Source organism: Jaculus jaculus, chromosome 1, assembly GCF_020740685.1.
Source record: "Jaculus jaculus isolate mJacJac1 chromosome 1, mJacJac1.mat.Y.cur, whole genome shotgun sequence".
Classification (NCBI taxonomy): Eukaryota; Metazoa; Chordata; class Mammalia; order Rodentia; family Dipodidae; genus Jaculus; species Jaculus jaculus.
This window is the reverse complement of record NC_059102.1, coordinates 337,568,511-337,590,138: the sequence shown is the minus strand read 5'-3', so window position 1 is coordinate 337,590,138 and position 21,628 is coordinate 337,568,511. Positions and strand designations below refer to the sequence as shown.

At 37.4% G+C, this 21,628-nt stretch overlaps 1 protein-coding gene across 1 annotated transcript in view; it reads left to right on the top strand.

Moving 5' to 3' along the window:
- Window positions 1-21,628, top strand: part of Ush2a (usherin) — a 755,222-nt gene that overhangs the window by 191,047 nt on the left and 542,547 nt on the right. Inside the window, exons 15-19 of the mRNA XM_004672003.2 lie at window positions 2,621-2,779; window positions 7,967-8,464; window positions 9,787-10,041; window positions 12,094-12,263; window positions 17,476-17,620. Of these exons, the coding sequence (XP_004672060.2) occupies window positions 2,621-2,779; window positions 7,967-8,464; window positions 9,787-10,041; window positions 12,094-12,263; window positions 17,476-17,620 (1,227 nt within the window). The remainder of the gene's footprint in view (window positions 1-2,620; window positions 2,780-7,966; window positions 8,465-9,786; window positions 10,042-12,093; window positions 12,264-17,475; window positions 17,621-21,628) is intronic.

Below are 21,628 nucleotides of genomic sequence, written 5' to 3'. Positions count from 1 at the left end.
GGTGCGCTGGCGTTTTGCGCAGTGGTTGTGGGGCGTGCGGGGCCGCAGGGGCACGTGGGGTGGCCGCTGGGGCGCATGCGGCGATTCGCGGCAGGCGGGGTGGCGGGGCGTGGGTCCCAGGGGTGTGTGCTTCCCTCTTTTACCCTGATCTGTGCCCGCCCTCTTCAACAAGTTCCTAATTTCCCTTGAATACTTACCTGTTTTTTCCCCTTGTTGTTTGTAGTGCAGCTAGGCGGTCGCCATCTTGACTGGAACTCTTCCTTCTTATTTTTAATAAATTTTATAATTAAAAAAAAATTTCATCCCATCTTGATGAGACACTTGTACTTTGTCTTGATTTTTATTATCCATTTGTTTTCTACCAATGGATTTCATAGCTTGGATTTACAGTTATATCTTCCTGTGTAACCAGCTATTGCCACACCACTTATTCTAATATTTTTTAGTGAAAAAAAATGGTGTGAATAGCAGTGATGTGTGGGAATCATGGTTGTTTTCCCATGGGCACAGGACATGTGTTCCATGTGATATGGTCCTGATGGTCCTCTACCGGGAAGCATGTAAAAAGAAAGTTCAGTATACTCACAATAGAAACTATTTAATGAAGTCTCTGGAAACTGAGTTCCCAATGAGTTTCCCTGGTTGGCAACAACATATCCTTTATTTTTCAGTAGAAAGGCCCAAACTCAGGGCCTTGGACATGCTAGGCATGGAGTCTACCACTGAATTAGATCTTCAACACCTTGAACCTATTTTCATAATGTAGCACTAAAGGATTCAAATGAGCCTTCTGGTTCCACAGAGGAAGGACTCCCAGAAGTTCATGCCCAGTCCCCCTTGCAATTCACCAAAGTGCTTTTGCCCTTGGTGACAGTATCCTGTGACTTTATAGGTATGATCTGATGATGATGATGATGTTGATGATGATGATGATGCCTGTGAATACCCAAGGGAGTCACAGACTCTTGTAAGACCTTTAGGATGCTTGACATGTCTTGTGAGTTTTACAGGTACTGAACCCTGAAGTATGTCACATTTTTGGGAGAAGAGTTATTTAGTTAATCTCTGTCCAGTGACTTATTTTGGATGCAATTTCTCTTTCCTCTTGAGACTCTGAACAAGTCACCCAATGGCTGCAGACAGATTTGATTTTATTTGTTTTATTAAATATGTGTGTGTGTGTGTGTGTGTGTGTGTGTGTGTGGTTGCAGGTGTTCATGCATATGTGTGTGGAAGGCCTGAAGACAGCCTCCGGGGTCAGTCCTCAGTCACTGTCCACCTATTTTGAGACAGGGTCTCTCCTTGTTCGGGAGCTCTCCAGTCAGACCAGACTGGCTGTCAGCAAGCCTCAGGGACCTGCCTGCCTCTGCTTCCCCAGATAGGGCTACAAGCACATGCTATCATGCCCAGATGTTGTTTTTTGTGTGAGCACAGGAGATTGAACTTTGGTCTTCATGCTTGTGCAAGTCACTTCACTTACTGTACTGTCTCACAAGTCCACAGCAGACATTTCACATAAAATGATCACATTAATTTGTAAGATTCACTTCTTTACATGATTAAAACAGTAAGATCATGGGGCCACTGATGACCTTGGCATTCCATTCAACAAGATGTCACTCGGTTATAGCTCTCTAAAGGCACAGACTTTTGCATCTTGGCTGTTTTATTTGTTCCTGTTACATGCTTTTTTGTTCTCTCCTATGAATTCTGGAAAAAAATTACAACTTAATTTCAAGGACTAAAAGACTCTATATGAACACAAGAAAATTGACAGTAGAAAATAATCACAATATTTTAATGATATATTTTATATGATATAAACTATCATTAAAGTAATTATATGAATATTATATGCAAGATAAAGTACCTACATTATATCTTAATAGCACCTTTAACAGGTATTGATCTATTCATAGCTATTCTAAATTTTGACAGTATTTAGATTTTAACAACTACAGCTATTGATATCAGCAATATTAGACTCTATATTGTACTTGTAAAGCAACATGACATTGTACTTAACCAGAAATTTTCCTCTTAAGAATCCAAAATATAAGCTGGAGAGACAGCTTAGCAGTCAAGGGACTCACCTGCAAAGTCAAAAGACTGAGGTTTGATTCCCCAGGACCCACATAAGACAGATGCATAAGATGGTATATGGGACTGCAGTTAGTTCGCAGTAGCTGGAAGCCCTGGTGTGTCCATTCTCTCTCTCTCTTTCTATTTTCAAAATGAATAAATAAAAATTAAAGTAAAAAAGAGTCCAAATTATATGCTATTTGAATGTCAAGTTTCCTTAGAATTAAAGTAGAAAAAAATGTTACAACCCTTTCAATGATACCTATAAAATTGTACAAAAGTGCTTAAATTGCTATACATCTTTCATACAGCTATGTGTATGTTGTCTGCTTTGACCTACAAATATGTTTTCTGCTCATAGATAGAAAGATTTGCTTTAGAAAACTCATGACGCATACACTTTGTTTATTAATAGGTTGGCAAACTAATGCTTACTTGTCAAAGTAATCCTAAATAAGAAAGATCTCTTTGCTGGGTTTCTTACTTTTGTCTTTATTGATTGCTTTAACTGAAAAAGTATATTTCTATTGTAATTTAGCTCCATCCCAGCAACCTCCACCCAGAGGACAAGTTCAGAGTTCTTCTACCATCAATTTATCCTGGAGTCCACCTGATTCTCCAAACACCCACTGGCTTACTTACTGCTTATTCCGGGATGGTTCTGAGATCTACACAACTAAAGATCAATACCCATATAGTGAGTTTAAGGGTTTGGTGATGGAAAGCTGCAATATTCTAAGAATCAATGCATTAAGTTTTATAATATTGAGGATAAATGTTCTGGTTTCCTATGTTCAGCAAAGTGGATTTGGACCAAGTAGAAAATTAAATAGCTTATTAGGAACAAAGAAATGTAATAAAAATAAGATGCATAGTATTTGGTAAACATTAACTATTTATTATACTCCCAGAGATGGAAGGATGACCTCATCTAGCATTGAGAAAATGTGAAAAGATGGAACAGTCATAAAGTTCATGATGTTTGGATGAGTTCAACTGGCAATTTTCATGTGTAGTACAGTGTTAAAATATTTGAAATAAATTATATTTTCTATGTCATTTGACTCATGAAATATGGAATTAATACCAAATTAAAAGCTATAGATGAATATGAAGTCATAAAGTTACATTTCTATGTAATTTGTAGTGCTAAAATGTTGGAATGATACTGTCATCCAGCAGTCTTTCTCTTACGGTATCTCCATAGCAGAATCAATTTTGATACACTGGTAAGTAAATTGTAAACTATGAAAACATCATGTATTTCTTTACAAATATCAATGAAATTTGGGTTGAGGTAATTAAAAGGCATGGAAATATGTGAGTTATAAGATTTTAGTTTTAAAAAGCCCAGAAGAGGGCTGGAGAGATGGCTTAGCAGTTAAGCTCTTGCCTGTGAAGCCTAAGGACCCTGGTTCGAGGCTCGGTTCCCCAGGTCCCACGTTAGCCAGATGCACAAGGGGGCTCACGTGTCTGGAGTTCATTTGCAGAGGCTGGAAGCCCTGGCACGCCCATTCTCTCTCTCTCCCTCTATCTGTCTTTCTCTCTGTGTCTCTTGCTCTCAAATAAATAAATAAATAAATTTTTTTTTAAAAAGCCCAAAAGAATTTGAATAGAACTCTAGGTTTCTCTGTATGAAAATACTATAGAAATTCATCAAGTATTTCTCTCACAGTATTTTCAAGTTTTTGTTTGTTTGTATTTTGCATTTTGAGACTATGTCTCATGTAGTTTAGGCTGACCTCAAACTTAAAATAGCTGAGCATCTCCTGGAAATTCTAAGCCTCCTACCTCCACCTCCCAAATGCTTGGATTACAAGCCCATGCCATTGTGTACAGCTCAAATTTTAACTTCTCAGAGAAAACCGAGTTTAAAGTCTGGAATACTAGTACTTATATTAAAACATATCATATAACTTTATATATTCATTGCCACTTACACAAAAATGAGCACAATACCACAAACTTAATTAAAAGAGGCAAGACAGAAGCTAGGTAAGAAAGCTATCCTTGCATCAGTATCTTTTATGAAGTATTAAATGAACTGATGGAGGTCAAACTACTGGGAAACCACTGTCATTAAAATTTTGCTCTGATGTTTTAGACATAGCATCCTTAAGGGCTGTGAGAAAATAGGAGATTTTACAAACATGTCTCTGTCTTTTCTGATTTTTGCTTCTTTTCTTATTTGATTACAAATTGGTTTAGAAAACTAGCTTTGGTAAGCTGTGAACAGTGATACCAGTTGAAAATTCTATTTTTTTCTTTCTGTAATACCTAAATCTTCAAATTCTTGCATACTGTGCATAATTAGCTACAAAGCATGCAAACCTATGTCAAAAGTAAGTTCCAATGCAATGCATTTTCATAATGGAGACAATGCTATGGTCTATGCTTCAGTTTTGAGGTCAAATAGCATGCCTGCCCTTTCCTCCTAACTCAACTCTAAATACCTCCTTGTTGTTTCAAGCCTTTGGAGTTAATGGAAATTCTGCACTTCAGGATGCAGGTTGCAAAGAGAAATGAACATCTGTCTACATCTGCCACATTGGCAAAGCAGCCTAAAAACCTGCTACTAAAATGTATATTTTCTTCCAAAACTCAGCATGATCCAGGTGCCCTGAAACTTAAACTTTTCTTATTGGGGAAGAGGGGAATTATGGAAATACTGAAAATGGTTTCTAAATTGACAGTACCACTGTTTGAATTATTTCTGAAGTTGCAAATGAGGGTTGTCCCCTTTTCCAAATAGCTTAATTCACTGTCAGAATTATCCAGTGATACCATGCCATCCATGTTTGTGTAGTGGCAAATTATGGTCTGTTTTGTACAGCAACACACATGAAAACAGCACTGATCATGATTGCCCTAATAAAGAATTCAAATAACACTTTCTTAAATAATAAATGTGTATTCACTCACTAATCAGACATTTATATAATCCTATTAAATAAGGTATTATTTCCTAAAACCTTACTTTTCATTAAAAGTGCCACATCTGGCATTTCTTGACAATCACTGTAATTAATGATGTGAAAATTATCTGCATGATGGCATTTGAACAGTAAGAACAATCGGTTAATACTGTCAGGACTTTACACAGTTCTAATAATACCCTCCTGTTTATCACTCCAGTTCCAGTACATGGCCAGCATGCGGAGTATGAAAAGGAAACACTATTTATATTCAGCTGAATGAACACAAATCTTTGGGTTAAATAAAGGCAGTTAGAATTATAGGAGGAGAACCACTGAACTTTTCAAAGAAAATTAATAGTGTTGTCTTCCATGCAAGTTTGATCATCCAGTTGAGACCATTATAGAATGTTGTGTTAGAACAGAAGCTTTCTGAGCTGGACTTGTGCACTAGCAGAATATTTCCCAAGGATTGGAGTATGCTGGTGCGTTGTGTTCAAGAAGTTGAAATTATTTGGTTTGGTAGCAGCATATTCATAATCATGAAATGATTTTGATTCTTCTAAATAACTTTAAAAAACATGTTAAGGTATATTCAGTAGTTCCTATAAAAGAGATATAATTGATTTGCATTCGCATATGCTTTCAGCAGTAGAAGGTTGTGGCGCACATAGTAGTTTGTAACTCTACTTCACCAATCCCCAGCATTTAGTGTTGTCCTTGATGTAGCTCCAACTTAGCCTCAACTTGGCTTGCTTAATGTATCATATAGATTATAGTTGTAAAGAAATAGTGATTAGAAGAAAATACCTTTTGATATTGTCTCATGTTCATAGGTCCTCAGTAAATTACACATACACACACAAACATACACACACACACACAACCCTACACATATATGTAAATTGTCATGATATATGTAAATATGAACCAAAAGAATATTAGACATAATAGACAGTAGAAATTTAAAAAATAATAAGTTATGTTCCTTGCTGTTGAAAAACCCTATTAGACCCAAATGAATGAAAGTCGTAATATAATGGAAATATTTGTCAATCCATATTCTCTGTTGTACTATTCACAATAGATATGATGTGAAATTAGCTGGATGCTCATCAATAGGTTAATGGATAAAGAAAAATGTGGCATATATGCACGATGGAGTATTATTCATGTACTAAAAGGACGAAATAGTACAATTTGCAAAAAAATAGGTGGAAGTAAGATCATCATATTAAGCAAATAAGCATATATAGAAAAGCAAAGCCTACATGTTGTCTTTCATATGTGGGATCTAGATATTTTAAAGGCATGGCAGTTGAAAGGAGGATCTGTCTGTGAAGAGAAAGGGGGCCATAGGAAAGTGTTGAGTAGAGAATGGCGCAAGAGTGGGTGTGATCAACCACCTTCTATGCATGTAGGGACTTGTCACCAGGAAAGCCGCTGTTGCTTAGAATCCACACATACTCAGCCCACATGTGTGCCAGGTAGACAGCAGCACCTTCACCAGTGAGGTCTACCCTCACAGTTAGAGGATTTTTCTACATGTTTTGCCCTTGAGTGCTAGAGGCAGTGATGTGTTCCTGTCTCTTCCATCACCAAATTCAGTGACGCTTTCTATACACCTTAGTAAACAAAGTCTACACGATATTCCCACAAGAGCTGTTTTCATGAAGAATTTATAGTGATGAACATAAAAAAGGATGATAACATTACCCCACAGAGCCTCACTCATGTTATTAAATCTTAAATTATTACCATTCCTCAACGACCATGATAATTAATATTTAGGATATGGACAGCTTTCTTTTGGTCTTTTTGTAAAATATTTTTTTTCCAGTGGATGCAGGGTTGTTGAAGTCTAGCAGATTCTATCTCCTCACTTGACATTACACTGTGATTGATGTCTCATGGATGACACAAGTGAACACATGCTTAATATCAGTTTGCTGAGGTTCTCATGGGCACTCATATCATAGCCTTGCCATTGTGAAGAACCTTCTAGAGTCTTTCCTCTTTTATCATACATGTAATCTTTGGCCCTCACAAAGACTAAAGGGTTACCTAGTCTGAGCCACCAAAGCTTTTCTGTATACCTATTACTCCATAAGCTTTTATACTAAAACTTTAGTCTTCCATGATTGTAATGGAAACCTTCTCCCATTCCCACCCCATCCCACAAGGGAGCATGTGGCCACCACTTTGACATGTCTTTACATCTCAGTCCTGCGATATACTTGCCTTCCCCTTACAGGGTGGGGAGTTCAGGCACATAACTAGTCATGTCCACTCCTTGTCTCTTTGTTATGTTTTGATCTCTTTTTTTTAACCATCTTCACTCTGACCACACAGTCTTTCCTGCATAGACATTCTGCTTATCCAAAATTTCTTTGTATAAATTTCTCATTGTTGATGGCCAATTTCTCCAAGATTTTACAGCCAAACACCATATCACTTGTAGTTGTTGTTTGCAAGTTCAATGTGTCAGAAAAATGTAAACAGGATTCAGTCAAAATCTTGGTCATGAGAGAGACTTGGTAAAGTCTTCTGACGGTTTGACTAGTATGATAGCTGTTGGTAAGGTTGGAGGAAACAGTTATCTTTCCCAGAACTACACGAACTTCCCTTTGTTCTTTCCATCAGAGGGGCTCTATGAGGAAAAGAAGGGGACTAAAGAACTTCCACACTTCCACATGCTCTCCCTGTGACGCTCCACGTACCATACTGAATAATAACGTAACCCATGTTTGCCTTATTTCACTTTAAAAGAAAAAAAGACATAAAGCACACTGTTATTCACAAGGGTAGATTTTGGCATATGCCATGCAGTTAAATAACAGCAAAGGATGGCAATTACAACTACTCTTCAGGGGAGGGCATACGGATTGCTCAGTGGTTAAGGCCCTTGCTAGACTTGATTTTTCAGCATTTTGGGAAGTCTAACTGCCTTTTTGTTTCCATTGTTTCAGACACTCAGTTCTTCTTAGACACTGGCCTGTCACCATATACCTCCTATTCCTACTACATACAGACCTCCAGTGTGCAGGGCTCAGTCAGGAGTGCAACTGTCATTTATAGAACAAATCCAGGGATCCGCAATGAACACCTGAACTTAACTTACATCATTCCTGTCAGCCCTGATTCAGTGACGCTTACCTGGAGTGCTCTTCCCAGTTATTCTGATCCTATAGAGAAGTACATTTTATCCTGCCAGCCAGTGGACCACCACATTCAGCCATGTGCTTCCTATGAAGGTCAGGACACCTCCGTTACCATCTGGAATCTGGTTCCATTCACCCAGTACCACTTTGCTGTACAGGGGTGTACTAATGGGGGCTGTGTCCACAGCTTGCCTGTGTTGGTAACCACAGCCCAGGCACCTCCACAAAGGCTGAGTCCACCTGAGGTATGGAAAGTCAGCTGCACAGAACTTCATGTTGAATGGTCTCCACCAGTAGAACCTAATGGTAAGAACCCAAGGCATATATTCCCCTTTCTCATATGAGTCCAAGAATCCAGGCATCAGGAACTGTGGCATAAGTCTGGCAACTAGTTTTATTTGTTCATTCATATGTCCAAAATAGCATAATTAAGAAATAACTTTTGAGACTGGGGAGATGGCTCAGTGGTTAAAGGCACTTGATTACAAAGTCTGTTAGCCCAGGGTTAATGAAAAAGAAGGAAAGAAAGAGAGAAAAAACAAGAAAGGAAGGAGAGAAGAAAGAAATGCTAGAACCAAGATATAAAAATAATAGATAAATAAAAATAAAAATAAATGGGCATGCTAGCACATGCCTTTAATCCCAGCATTTGGGAGGATCACCATGAGTTCAAGGCCACCCTGAGACTACATAGTACATTCCAGATCATCTTGGGCTAGAGTGAGACCTTACCTCAGAAAAACAAAATAAATAAATATAAATAAATTTAAATATCAATATTTTTTAAAGACAACAGATGCTGTATCTCCTATTAAGTGGAACAAGAATATTTCTTTGAATCAACTAACAATTTCCATTCAATTAAATTGCCTCTTGAAAAGCTAATATTATCTTTGCTCTTAATGACATCCTCATAACACACAGACATTTATAATTGGCTGCTCACTTATGAGATGCATTATATTTGACTATGTCACAAGTCAGGGCATCCAAAAGCAGAGAAATTTCTCTTTTAAACAAGAAAAGGATGTAAAATACTACAAAAATATGTATATAGTTTAGCTGAATCCATCACGTTAATTTTTGTGTTCATACAATTGAACCCTTGGTTACAAAGGCCAGACACACATTCAGACACTTAATAGTAATTTACATCATGTACATATTATGACAAAAACTTCCATCAGATTTTGTTACTTGGAAAAACCTAGGTAAAAACTGTAATGTTTACATGACCACAGCTTGTGTTAAACAAGAAATTAAAATCTCCAAAATTGAAAATATATGAAGTAGAAGTACAGTGTTGAGATTCCCAAAAACAGAAATTATTAACACCCATGCTGAAAACTAATGTTTGAATTGACTTATGATAAATTACAGGAAGTTAGTACTTATTTCCTTCTGGCTTTTGTCCCCAAAATATGCCTTTCTTAGTATAGTATGACTGAACCCTTTGATATGACTGTTGTCCTCCCTAAGCACATTTGATATAGATCACTAAATCACTACATCTAGATTATTTAAAAACTTGACAGCTGATCTAGCTAGGAAAGCCACAATAAGACCTATCCTTACCCTCCAAATACTTTCATTTTCTGAGTTAGCTCAATTTATGGTTTCTTTTATAGGAATAATTACAAGGTATGAACTATATATGAAACAACTGGAATCTGCTAAAGAAATCCAAGTGTTTCAGAGCGATGGCTGGCTTAATCCTCACCCATCTGCAGAACCAGCCAATGAGCACACCCACGCTCCTCCTGAAGCTACTGCATCCGTCACTGGCTTGGAACCATTCACTGAGTATGCATTCAGAGTCTCAGCCACAAACATGGCTGGCAGCGTGTCTTCAGCCTGGGTGTCAGAAAGAACAGGAGAATCAGGTAAGGACCAATTTTTGTTTGTTTGTTTGTTTGTTTTGAGGTAGGGACCCACTCTAGGTCAGGCTGACCTTTACTTCACTATGTAGTCTCAAGGTAGCCTTAAACTTGCAGTGATTCTCCTATTTCTGCCTCCCAAATACTGTGATTAAAAGTGTGTGCTGCTACAACCAGCTAGGACTGACTTTTTTGTTCTGATTTGAAAACACCTCGAAAGTTAACGGTGCTAAACGATGCCTTTTGCAAAACAAGAACTATGATTGACATGAGCTAAAGAAAAGTTAATATGTGGGGTACTTACAAAGGTGGCTCAATACATAGAGGTGAACAAAATGAATGCATTAGCTATTACTACATCAGTGGAAGGGGGTCTTAACTGCAGTTCTAGTCTTTCGGGAATGCTTCGCCAAAGTAGCCATTGATTTCAGGTCCTTAAATGGGCTCCCCACTTGTTTCATCTTGTTTTTTTCTCATTGTTTATGGTCAGTGGAAGAAAGAGAGTTATCAGTGTTACTTTTGTTCTTATGTTTCACTTTCAAAAACAAATAATAATGGTAGTGGGTTATCCATAAAGTTAAAAAGCAATGTACCAAAACCGTGTCCTTATAAAAGTACTCATCAGTGATTGACATTATGAGATGGAAAGACAACAGGCTTAGGTTTCTGAAGGTATCATCAGCAAAGCAAGAGAATTAGTTTTAAACATTCATCTTATTCATTATATTAAGCAAATTTCAAATTCCATGAGCATTTTAGAAAGCAAGTGCATTTTGTGCGATGCTTTGACTCTACAGATATCCAAGCAAACTGAGATCCCATTCTAACTTTGCTCTGCCAGGACTGTGCGGGGTGAGTGTAGCTCATGCCTAATGTCCAGTGGAATCATCTCATTAATAAAGTGTGCATCGTGTTAGAGTGTCTCTCAGTGATGGCCACTTGGATACGTAGTGCCCTGAGAGTGCAAATGGTGTGTCATGGCTGTGAGAAGGGGAAAGCCAAGGTTAGGGCTGAAAAGCAATGGGTGAAACTGCAGCAAGGGACCTTTGTCACCTATCAGTCACTGATTAATAAAAGTGCAGTGATGTCCTTCTATAGCAAGCCTTTGGTTAGCACACTTATAACCCGTATTGAGATCTCAAGGAGGACAGGAAGAAATATATGATGTATATAACTCCAATCAATATTTACTAAAATCTTTGACTCTTATTGGGGTTCTGTGGAATATTTTGTATTTACATCTTATAAAAAGTAATGTTTTCCCAGCTTCATTGATGTAGTTTGGTGAGTTTTTTTTTTTCCTTTACATAAGAAATCCAGTATATTATCATACATCATTCTGAACTTTGTGGACTGAGATAAGTTTTTTTCCTATACTTTCTTTTAAGTGTTCATACTACTGGTTTTCCATCTAATTAGCTACTAGCTATCTTTTTGGACTAAAGTAAATTCTGTTTAATTTTTCAAATAAAAAAAAATTAGCTGATAATATAAAGATGAAGACCATCCTTACAGATTGTAGTCTAAAAGAAAATATCATCTGAGGGCTGAGAAGATGGTTCAGTGAATATTGTGCTTGCTGTGCAAGCATGAGGATATGAGATCAGAGACTTAGTACACACTTAAATGCCAAGTGAGCATAATTGCATGCCCATAATTCCAGCAGTAGGGAGGCAGAGGTACAGGATCCCTGGGCCAAGCCAAATAGCTAGATCAGCCAAATTAGCCATCCCAGATTTCAAGTGAGACAACCAGTCTCAATTATAAGGTGGAGAGCAATTGAAGAAGACATTCAATGTCAGCGTCTGGTCTCCATATTATGAACACACACATTCATACCCACCCACATACATTTGCACCAACACACTTACAAACATGCATATACATATGCATGCACACCATACACAAAAAATTAAAATATCTTTCAATGTATATAAACATATTTTTTCAAAGTTTTATATCGTATAGGATGGGCAATTTCAGAAGGTAGACAATTTAACTCTGAAGTTTTTAGGGACAGCTCTCTTGGTTCTGATGCTGTAATGTTTTCTTTGACAGAGCCTGTGTCCGCATTCCCTCCTTCAGTCTTCCCACTGTCATCACACTCTCTCAGAGTCACCTGGGAGAAGCCAGCAGAAAATGTTACAAGAGGAAAAGTTGTGAGGTATGACATCAACATGGTTTCTGAACAGTCACCCCAGGAAGACACTCCAGTGATGTTTTCAAAGGTATTACTATTTTCAAATAATTTACTTTCAGAATTGAGTTATGGCTTCATTTGACATTATCTGAGTTGGAAAAATTCTCCCTAAACATTCATTAAATGAATATTTTTGTTACCAAAATATTTTATTCAATATTTCCTATGTGTGCACTACTTGTTTTTTTCTAAAATAAGCATGCTTTGAAACAAAGTAGGTACAATTTTGTTTCATAATACCTGTTGATTCCCTTTGTCCTTAAATATTTGCAAGAAGAATGAGTAGCTTATATACACAGTGCCATGAGAGTATTTGAAAATAACAATGGTATATTTAATATGTTGACAATCTGTTGATATTTATATTAAATTCTTCTAGAAGTTGAAAAGAACATTGGCAAGGAAATTTCAAATGAATTTCAGATATAGATAATAAAGATAGATTTGCTAGGTAAATCAATCTTAGGAAAAGATATATTTTACATCTTAGGAAAAGTCAAGAAGAACAAAGTTTACCCTGACTTATCATGAAGTTATAAAGATGATTTATATGTATTATACAAACACAGTGGATATGATTAAGGTTTTGGATATATCCCCACATCTTGCCTTATAATAATTTATATTCTAGTAGTGAGGTTAATAATAATTAACAGTTAAGATGCTTTGCTATATCCCAAACTTAACTCATTGTATATGCTCCTGAGCCTGGAAGAAGAGGATTCTTCTCTGCATTTTTTAGATGAAGCTGTAGGATCTTGTTACCCCATTTTACCAGTATGGGAGTGACTCACCAGTCAGAGGCTGCTGGTATCAAATACATAAGTCATTTTGTGCTCTTGACCATCAGGTTTTCTTCAGAGAGATATTCTTTGATGGGCACTAACAAGAGATAGAATAATTTTCATGTTTCACACCCATTCCTGTAGACCACTTTTTGCTAGACTTCCTTCCTTCTGAATTTCCAATTCTTCTTTCATGTCCATGACAGCTATAGCTGAGTTAATGCTTTACAGTCCCTATATATTTTACCTTGAGGCACTTCTCTTCTACACATACTGGTTAGAAGGTATGCTTGCTGAAGTTCTGTCCAGTGAGAGGTTTCCTTTTTCCATTACAGAGCTGGAGACACCCACTTTCTGCCTTACAGTCTTACTGCGTGAGTGCTCATCTGTTAGCTCAGTCCTGACGCCTTCTTTCTCCTGTTGAAGGCGCCCCCATGAGTTTGCATGGTGTGTATTGGTTTAGGTTGTGCTTATACTCCATCCTAAAGCCACTTCCACCATAACATGAAGTCACTTTCAGACATTGCACATCTGAAAGAACCCAGGTCAGGAGAAGTAGCTTTGACTATGTGGTCATTTTATGGTCCATGATAAGATGCTCTGATTTGAGGAACACCCAGGAACATGCTGGTCATGTTTTTAAAAAATGGTACAGAGGTCCTAATGCTTGGTTACTTTTGCTCTGGACACTGTGTACTTTGACTCTCTTTCCACACCCACCTCAAAAGAGTTTTCCACTGTCATTGATTCTGCGTCAAGTCTTCAGCCATAGCGTTCTCTGAGGAAACATGCCTATGACCATGATATCAGGACTGAGATGACCTGGGAGATGATGTCTAAAGATCAAAGTTCTTAATACCATAGGTAACATTATCTATAGTGTCCAAAGAGGTTCACGGGTTTGTATCACAGACTAGATCTAGGGATTAACTCTTTCCTGCTCTGGGATACATTAAATTTTGTAGCATTTTATGTCACTTGACAGCTTGATGAGAACAGTACTCAAGTTACTTTCTCATTACTGAAACAAAATACTTCACCAGGAGCTCCTTAAGGTCAGGTTTTATTTTGTCTTACAGTTTAACGCACAAGACCATCATAGCAAGGGAAGAACAGCAGGGACATGAAGCATGTACCACATTGTCACATCAAGAGGGACAAAGGAGAGGAAGCTAACAGCAAGAGGGTTTGTCCAGTGGCACCTCAAAGCCCACCCCACTGACATACATCCTCCATCAAGGCCCTACCTGTAAAGGCTCCACAGTCTTTCTGAACAGACCACCAGTTATGGATTAAGTATTCATACACATATGTCTACAGGTGGATATTTTGCATTCAGACATACATACCAAGTAAAGAACATGTTGCTCTGGACATGGTGCATTCATTACCTGACACACACCCCATGCACTCCAATGTATTTACTCTTCTTCCTGCTTGGTGGTGGGACATGGAAGATAAAGTGATATTTTACTTTTGACTTGGTATCCTAGAATGGCTCACACATCTCAGTTTCCTAAAATCCTCACTGACATGCTTCTATACAGTGTTTATTCTTTATCTGATCCATTTAACATGGCATGATCAAAAGAGGTATAGTACTCTCAAGGAGGCTTGTGTAATTTGCCTTAAGTTGGTGATTAAATACCTTCATATTGTCCTCACCAGTGAGTTGATGACAGTCATCAAGAGCTATCCGATTATATAATCCTTAAAATAGTTCTTCCCAAAGTTGTCTTAATAAATATTTAGCTCACCACCAATGGAAGTTGAAAAATTGCACCACTGTGGTGATGCAGTTTGCAAACAGTTTACCTAGTATTTGGGGTGAAGTCCTCATTGCCACCTATCCAGAGCATTGCTCTTCTAGCATAGCACTCTGCTATTTGGATCCCTCCTTCCCAGGAATCTCATTTCTAGAACAACAATCATAGGAGAATGCACTGTAGGATTGAGGACTTGATTGCAGGAAGCTGATGAGACTGTAATCAGAAGCAGATAGAGAAGTAATAGACACATAGCATTGGGGGCAGCGATGGGATGCTGAAATATGTTGTAATCATGAAGCTTCAGTTTACCTTGTGGAAAAAAGGTCTGGAAAGAAATGGCTTCCCAAAGGTGTCCTAAAAGGCGTGAATTGAACAGACACATACACCTCTACTATACTGATTTCCTAGAGCTGTTGTTACAAGTTGCTATTAATTAAGTGGTTTAAAACAACAGACATTGGTTCACTTTTAGTTCTAGAGGTCAGAAGACTAAAACTATGATGCCAGCAAGGCTGTGCTCCTTCCACGGGCATTAGAAGAATGTCTTTTTCTTGCCTCTTCTAGCACCCACCAGTTGCGGGCACCCCTTGGCTTGTGACAACATGGCTCCTACCCATGCCACTGTTTCGACAGCCTGTCTTGATGCCTTGATTCCGTGTCCTCTACCACTTTGCACATTTCCCGTAAAAACTCAACAGTGCTTGTACTTACAGTTTACCCCAAATAAAAGGGAGTCAACTCATTACACCTGCAAAGACCTCATTACCAAAAGGCAACATTCTGAAATCATGGGCAGACATGAATTTGGGGGAGGCTTTCTTCAATTCATTAGTAATAGAATGGCCTTTTTTTTCTTAGCAATTATAGTGGACAGATATAGCACAGTATACAACAGAGAATCTATTTTTATTCCAGACCAAGAAAAAGAATCAGTAAATTATTAATGATCACGTGCACTTTCCCATCAGTCTGTATCTATGGTGATTTTTTTTCAGCTATCTCACCTTAAATATATATGTAGTATGATATCTATACTTTACATGAAATAGTTTAATGTGTGAATGTGGTAGAGTTAGCATAACATGACTCACATTCAGTCCTTATCCTGTATATTGCATTCCATATTTATCTGCATTATTTTGCTTTGCCATTTTAAGTACCCTTCTTCCTTTAATTTGTGAGGTTTAAAAATCAATACATAGATGAATATTTCAAATGAATTTTATTCTTCTCCTACATAGAACATAGCTAAATTTATTCCAAATGTTATGAGACTTTACAGTGATCTGTATATGCATTTATAAAAGATACTTTTTCATAAATGTACAACTGTATTACTTAACTACAGAGATATATTTTGAAAAGCATATTGTTGAACAAACATCATAGACAATATATACACACAACAACATGGTACAAGTTGATTATTCTATGTAGTCTCTGTATGGGATCAAGAAACATGGCTAACACATGCTACATGGGCTGCTACTGGTATGATATAACATGTTTCTGCAGCAGTATGTTTTTTTTTTACTACTAGAGAATATATTTTGGTAATAAAATATTTAATATAGTAAATACATCAAGAAACAATATAGTTATTTCTTATCAAGTATTGTATACTGTGAACAATTTTATATACTGTATTCTTGTTATTGGCAGGATTATAGTCTTATGATAGTTTCACCATATGAATGCATAGTCCTTTGTGCTATGTACATTATATTGGCTATGGCATCAGTACATAAAAGAAAAATTTCAGTTTCCTTACAATCTCTGGGATGACGGCCATACATGCAGTCAGTCTGGGCCATTCTTGACAAGAAGGTCTTTATATAGTACATGAGTGTGTATCAGTACCCCTTAGAAAAATTAGTTTGATATTCATTCTTGCTATGCCACTCAATATTTCTATGACTTTTCCCCCATATATAAATTTCATCCACCATCTAGGCAATTTCAGGTGGTTGTTTTTGACTAATTCTATTTACAACAATGGGACTATTTTCAGTGGGTGTTGTTTATTCTCTTATTGGGGGTGGTTCCTCTATCTCTCATTGGCTTAGATCTTCTGGTTTCATTTTATAGTGTATGTAAGGGCAATGTTTGGGAAAGAAAAAAAAGTAGCTGTTTGATCTAATCTGTATGTGTTTATTGCTTTAAGAAAGATAATTGAGAATTGACCTCATGGGGATATTCAGTAATATGCCTATTTTTTCCTATTACTTCTGTGGATTTTATTCAAAGAAATAACAGAGTGATTTAACAGAATGCCATAGTTATTTTCTAATGCCTTCAAATAGCATATGACATTACAATACTGGGTTAATTTTGGACAGGTCCCACGGTTTTTGTTTGGATATTTTCATGGTAACAATGACGATGTCACCATCTTTACCCCTAGAACTGGTGACAATAACCATACCACCATGCTGCTTTATGAGGCAGTAACTTGGTTTTCTCATTTATCCACTCAGGAACTGGATTATTACCTCATAAAACAGTGTGATTGTACAATTATCAATTAAATCCTGGCTTGTTGAGACTCTTAAAATATCTCTCTTCCTAATAGTAGTTGGCAATAATTCCTTCTCTCTAAATTTGTTGAACTTTAACTGCCAAGATTATATGCTTTGCATTGATTACCTATTATCTGATTTCTATTATTATTATGTTTTCTTTGTAGCTCTTGTACACTGCTAAGCCCCAAGACTTGTCATATATTGTAGAGGGACTCAGACCCTACAGGATCTACACATTTACTATTTCTCTGTGCAACTCAGTGGGTTGTGTGACCAGTGCTTCAGGAGCAGGCCGAACTTTAGCAGCAGGTACATAAATTTCAGTGGATAAGTATCCTATTATAATGTATGCTGGTAAACAAATGCCTATAAATCTTTTGTAATTTGCACTTGGCAATTATCTTTGCTCTGCAGTTCCCTCAGTAACCATGAGCCTGTTTACCTCTTCTTTTGTTTTTACTGTGATATTTTTAAGCAGCAGAATTAAGTTTAGCAGGTGCTCAGGAGCTGTGGGCTATAGCCTAGTCAAGAAAAGCAATAATCAGGTTCAAAATGAAAGGGCTCCTTTTCTTAGTCACCAGCCTGAATTCTAGATGTAACCAAATATTCATGAACTAGATTCAGAAGGCTTCTCATAAGTATTACAGGATATTTATTCTTTCTGTCTCGTGTGGGGCATGTGTGTGCATATGCGTGTGTGTACCACCCATGAGGATATTGAGGAATTTTTGAGTTTTTCTGATAGCATTTTTTTTTCTTTATTAGAGAGACAATTGTTTGAATATTGTTTTGGTGACAATTAGTAAGTATACCTTAAATTTGTTCAATGTCATAATATAATTTTTAGTAAGAATAATCTTACAAAATGACTTATACCTCCTTCTTCATAGTTCCATCCTAATATCAATATGTCTAATTCTATCTTTCCATCCACCCTCTGTTTCCAGAGAACTTGTTTGGCTCAGGTGATCTCTCCCAAGTACTTTAGTTTGCTTCAGTTTTCCATGTGAGTGGCTCCTGTATAACATGAAATTATGGTGGCTATTTATATGAATCATTCACATGCTTATGCACATAGTCTATGTATGTCACAGAAATGTGAGTGCATTTATATAGTGCTTAGCTTATACAATCATTCAGTGAGTAAGAAATTTTTTGTAAGATTATTTTATGTTTCTATATAATATAATTCAAGGGTTACTAAATGTGAATGATGGTAGAAACACCTATCTGTTTTCAGACGAATGACACAATTTAGGATGGAAATCCATCTTGTAGGTTGGAAACAGTAAAACAGAGGGTAAGCACAAGCTGAGGAGTTGGTTCAGGGAGAAGAGAGGATGCGGAGTCCTCAGCCCCAGGATTGATAGGTAAGGAAAAGTCAACCAACGTGATGACGTAGCCAACACCAATGTGTCCTGAGCAGCATTCCCTCATTGTTTGCCCACCCAGAATACAAGACATTGAAGGTTATACAGCTCCAACCTCTCAAGCAAGTCCATACCATCTGCAGAAACCTTTCTGAAAAGTGTCTTCTTAAATTTACTTATAATACCTACCTATTCCATCCCCTTGTTCTCTTGAAGTATAGTGTTAGTCTAACTTACCTTCCTTATCATGACTCTCTCAGAACATACTCACTAACAATGCGTCCATGCCTGTCTTCTCTTCTCCAGGACTGAGCCCCATAATGCACACCACCAACATCTCATGTAGGAAAGTTTCCAACATAATGCAGGCACTGTTCTCTTAATCCACTCTAACTTTCCTAAATACAATAAATAAAAGCAATTGAATGGATGTATGCCTATTACTGGAGACTAGCGGGCTCATGGAATTTTAAAGAAAAGAGCAAGATATGAAATAGAACACAGTATCCTTTGCTCCATCACTGATGTTAATGTCTGAATGAGTGGCAGTTGCAAGGTCAGCTCATAATTATTGAAGCATGAGCACTCTCTGCCATTGCCATTTTAGTTTCCTGAGAGGATGCTCCAGGCCATTTCTAGCCACTGGAAAGACTGTGAAGTAAAGATCTCTAAAACACCAATACCTATCCTAAGAAGTGTTCAGCATCTTATTTATTTACTTATTTAGATATTACTCATTTATTCGTTTTGGATTTTTGAGGCAGAGTCTTGCTAAGTAGCCCTGGCTTGGCTGTAACTAACCTCAAGCCTCTGACTTGTGGTGATCCTTCCTCCTCTTCCTTCCAAGTAATGGGACTACAAGCTTCCACCACCATACCTGCTGTTCTTTGTCTGCAGCCAAGAAGAAAATGAAAATCAAATTTGCTACATAGCTAGTCCATCTCTTTCCCAGCTTATCTTTGAGACAAGCAGAACTGGAAATATCTCCTAGTCTCTAAATGACTTATGTTTCAGATGTATTTTTTTAGCTTTTATGCTTATTTATTTATTTATGGATGTATGTGTGCATGTGCACCTGTGTGTGTGTATGTGTGTGTGTGTGTGAGAGAGAGAGAGAGAAAGAGAGAGAATCTTATTATTTAGCTCAAGCTGGCCTTAAAGTCATGATCATCTTTATTCATTCTCCCAAGTGTTGGAATTAATGTTTGTCTCAACACACTTAGGTTAATTAGTTGTTTTCATTATTACACTGCTTTATTTTCTAGCATATGCTGTGTGCATGTGTGCGCACATGTGTGTGTGTGTGTGTGTGTGTGTGTGTGTGTGTGTGCGCGTCTAGGGCATGTGTCTATGTGCCTGTGAAATTGTGAACACAGGTACCATGGCAGAGATGTGGAGGTCAAAGGACAACTTTCTGGGATTGCTCCTTCCCTTGTGGAGGCAGGGTAGGGATCTCTGCTTCCCATGCTGTAGTCAGTGCTATTACAGGAACCTGACATGTATTCCTGCTTTGATATGACATCTGGGCTACAATCTCTCATAATGAAGCTTGTGCAGCAAGAGTTTTATCTGGTGAGCCATCTTTCCAGCCTGCAATTAGCTTTTAAAATAAGACTTGATTGAGATAATTTTGTGAGATGACAATTATTTATCTCTGTGTGACTATATTTCTTTCTAGTTTTTCAATATATTTAAGGGAAATAACATTGAGCGAGAATACAGGGTTTGAGTTTGGAATCTGCTATTCACTGGCTAGATTAGCTATTTTTACACGGCTGTGACCAAAGATACTTGCTACAACTAAAAAGAGGTTGCATCTATTTGGTCTCACAGATCAGAGGGTGTTGTTCATGCTCTGTCCACTTGAGCACAGTGACAGTGAGAATGTGTGAAGGAGTAAGCCATCCCGTCCGCTGTTGGGAGGGCCGAGGGACCCCTTGTCATCCTCAAAGGCCCACCCCGGTTATCAGACTCCTCCAACTTTTCTCCACCTCCTAACGTTTCCAGAAATAGCATTGTCAACTGGAAACCAAGAGTTCAGCACATGAGCCTGTGGGTTTCATTTCATGTTTAAACTGTGAGACCAGCTGTGTGGCCTTGAGTGAATTACATAATCTGCCGTGTGTCTTAGTATTATTACAATTTATAAACAAGGATATTTTATTTTAGAGCAAATTAATGAGAATTTAAAAAGGCCTCATGTATGTAAAATATTTAAATGAGTATTCATCATTAAAGTTTAATTAATATTATATTATTACCATGATTAGTATTATCTCATGAAACATGTTTACCAGTCAGTGTGTTGACATCATAACATTTCTAGCACCACCAACACCAAGAACTTTATTTTATAGCTTTGGTTTCATAGACATCTTACATCCCATTTATAACAATGAAAATAAACCTCAAGAAGTTTTCTTTTTTAATTTATAGAAGAATATACCATTCAGAATTCTAGTGTACCAAATATGTCAATTTTATTTTTTGTTTGTTTCTAAAATAAAGTTAATAATGTGCCCAAAACATTTTCTTGTGGAGGCTGAATCCTATAAGCATCTTTTGAAAGCATACTCGTTTAAAAAATAATTCCTATAGTGCTTGGATCAAGGAATTGAAGACTAATGGGATTAACATATGGGGCCGTGTGCTAAGGACTTTCAGGTTAAAGAAATCTGTGGAAACCGAAATGGGTAGATAACCATGACTTGGGATTAGAATGCTGCCTCACAACATGATGGTGTGCTTGTGTCGTAAATGAATAAGTGATGGGTAAGGACTTTTGCGGACATTTACTGAGCATCTACCATGTGGTATAGACTGGCACTGTTCCATATGCTGCTATGATGATAGCTCTGTTTATGGAGATTTTTCTGGCAGCAGAGTACAGAATGCATTAGAAGAAAATGTGTACATAGCGTACTGGCGGCAAATAAGAGGGTCAGTC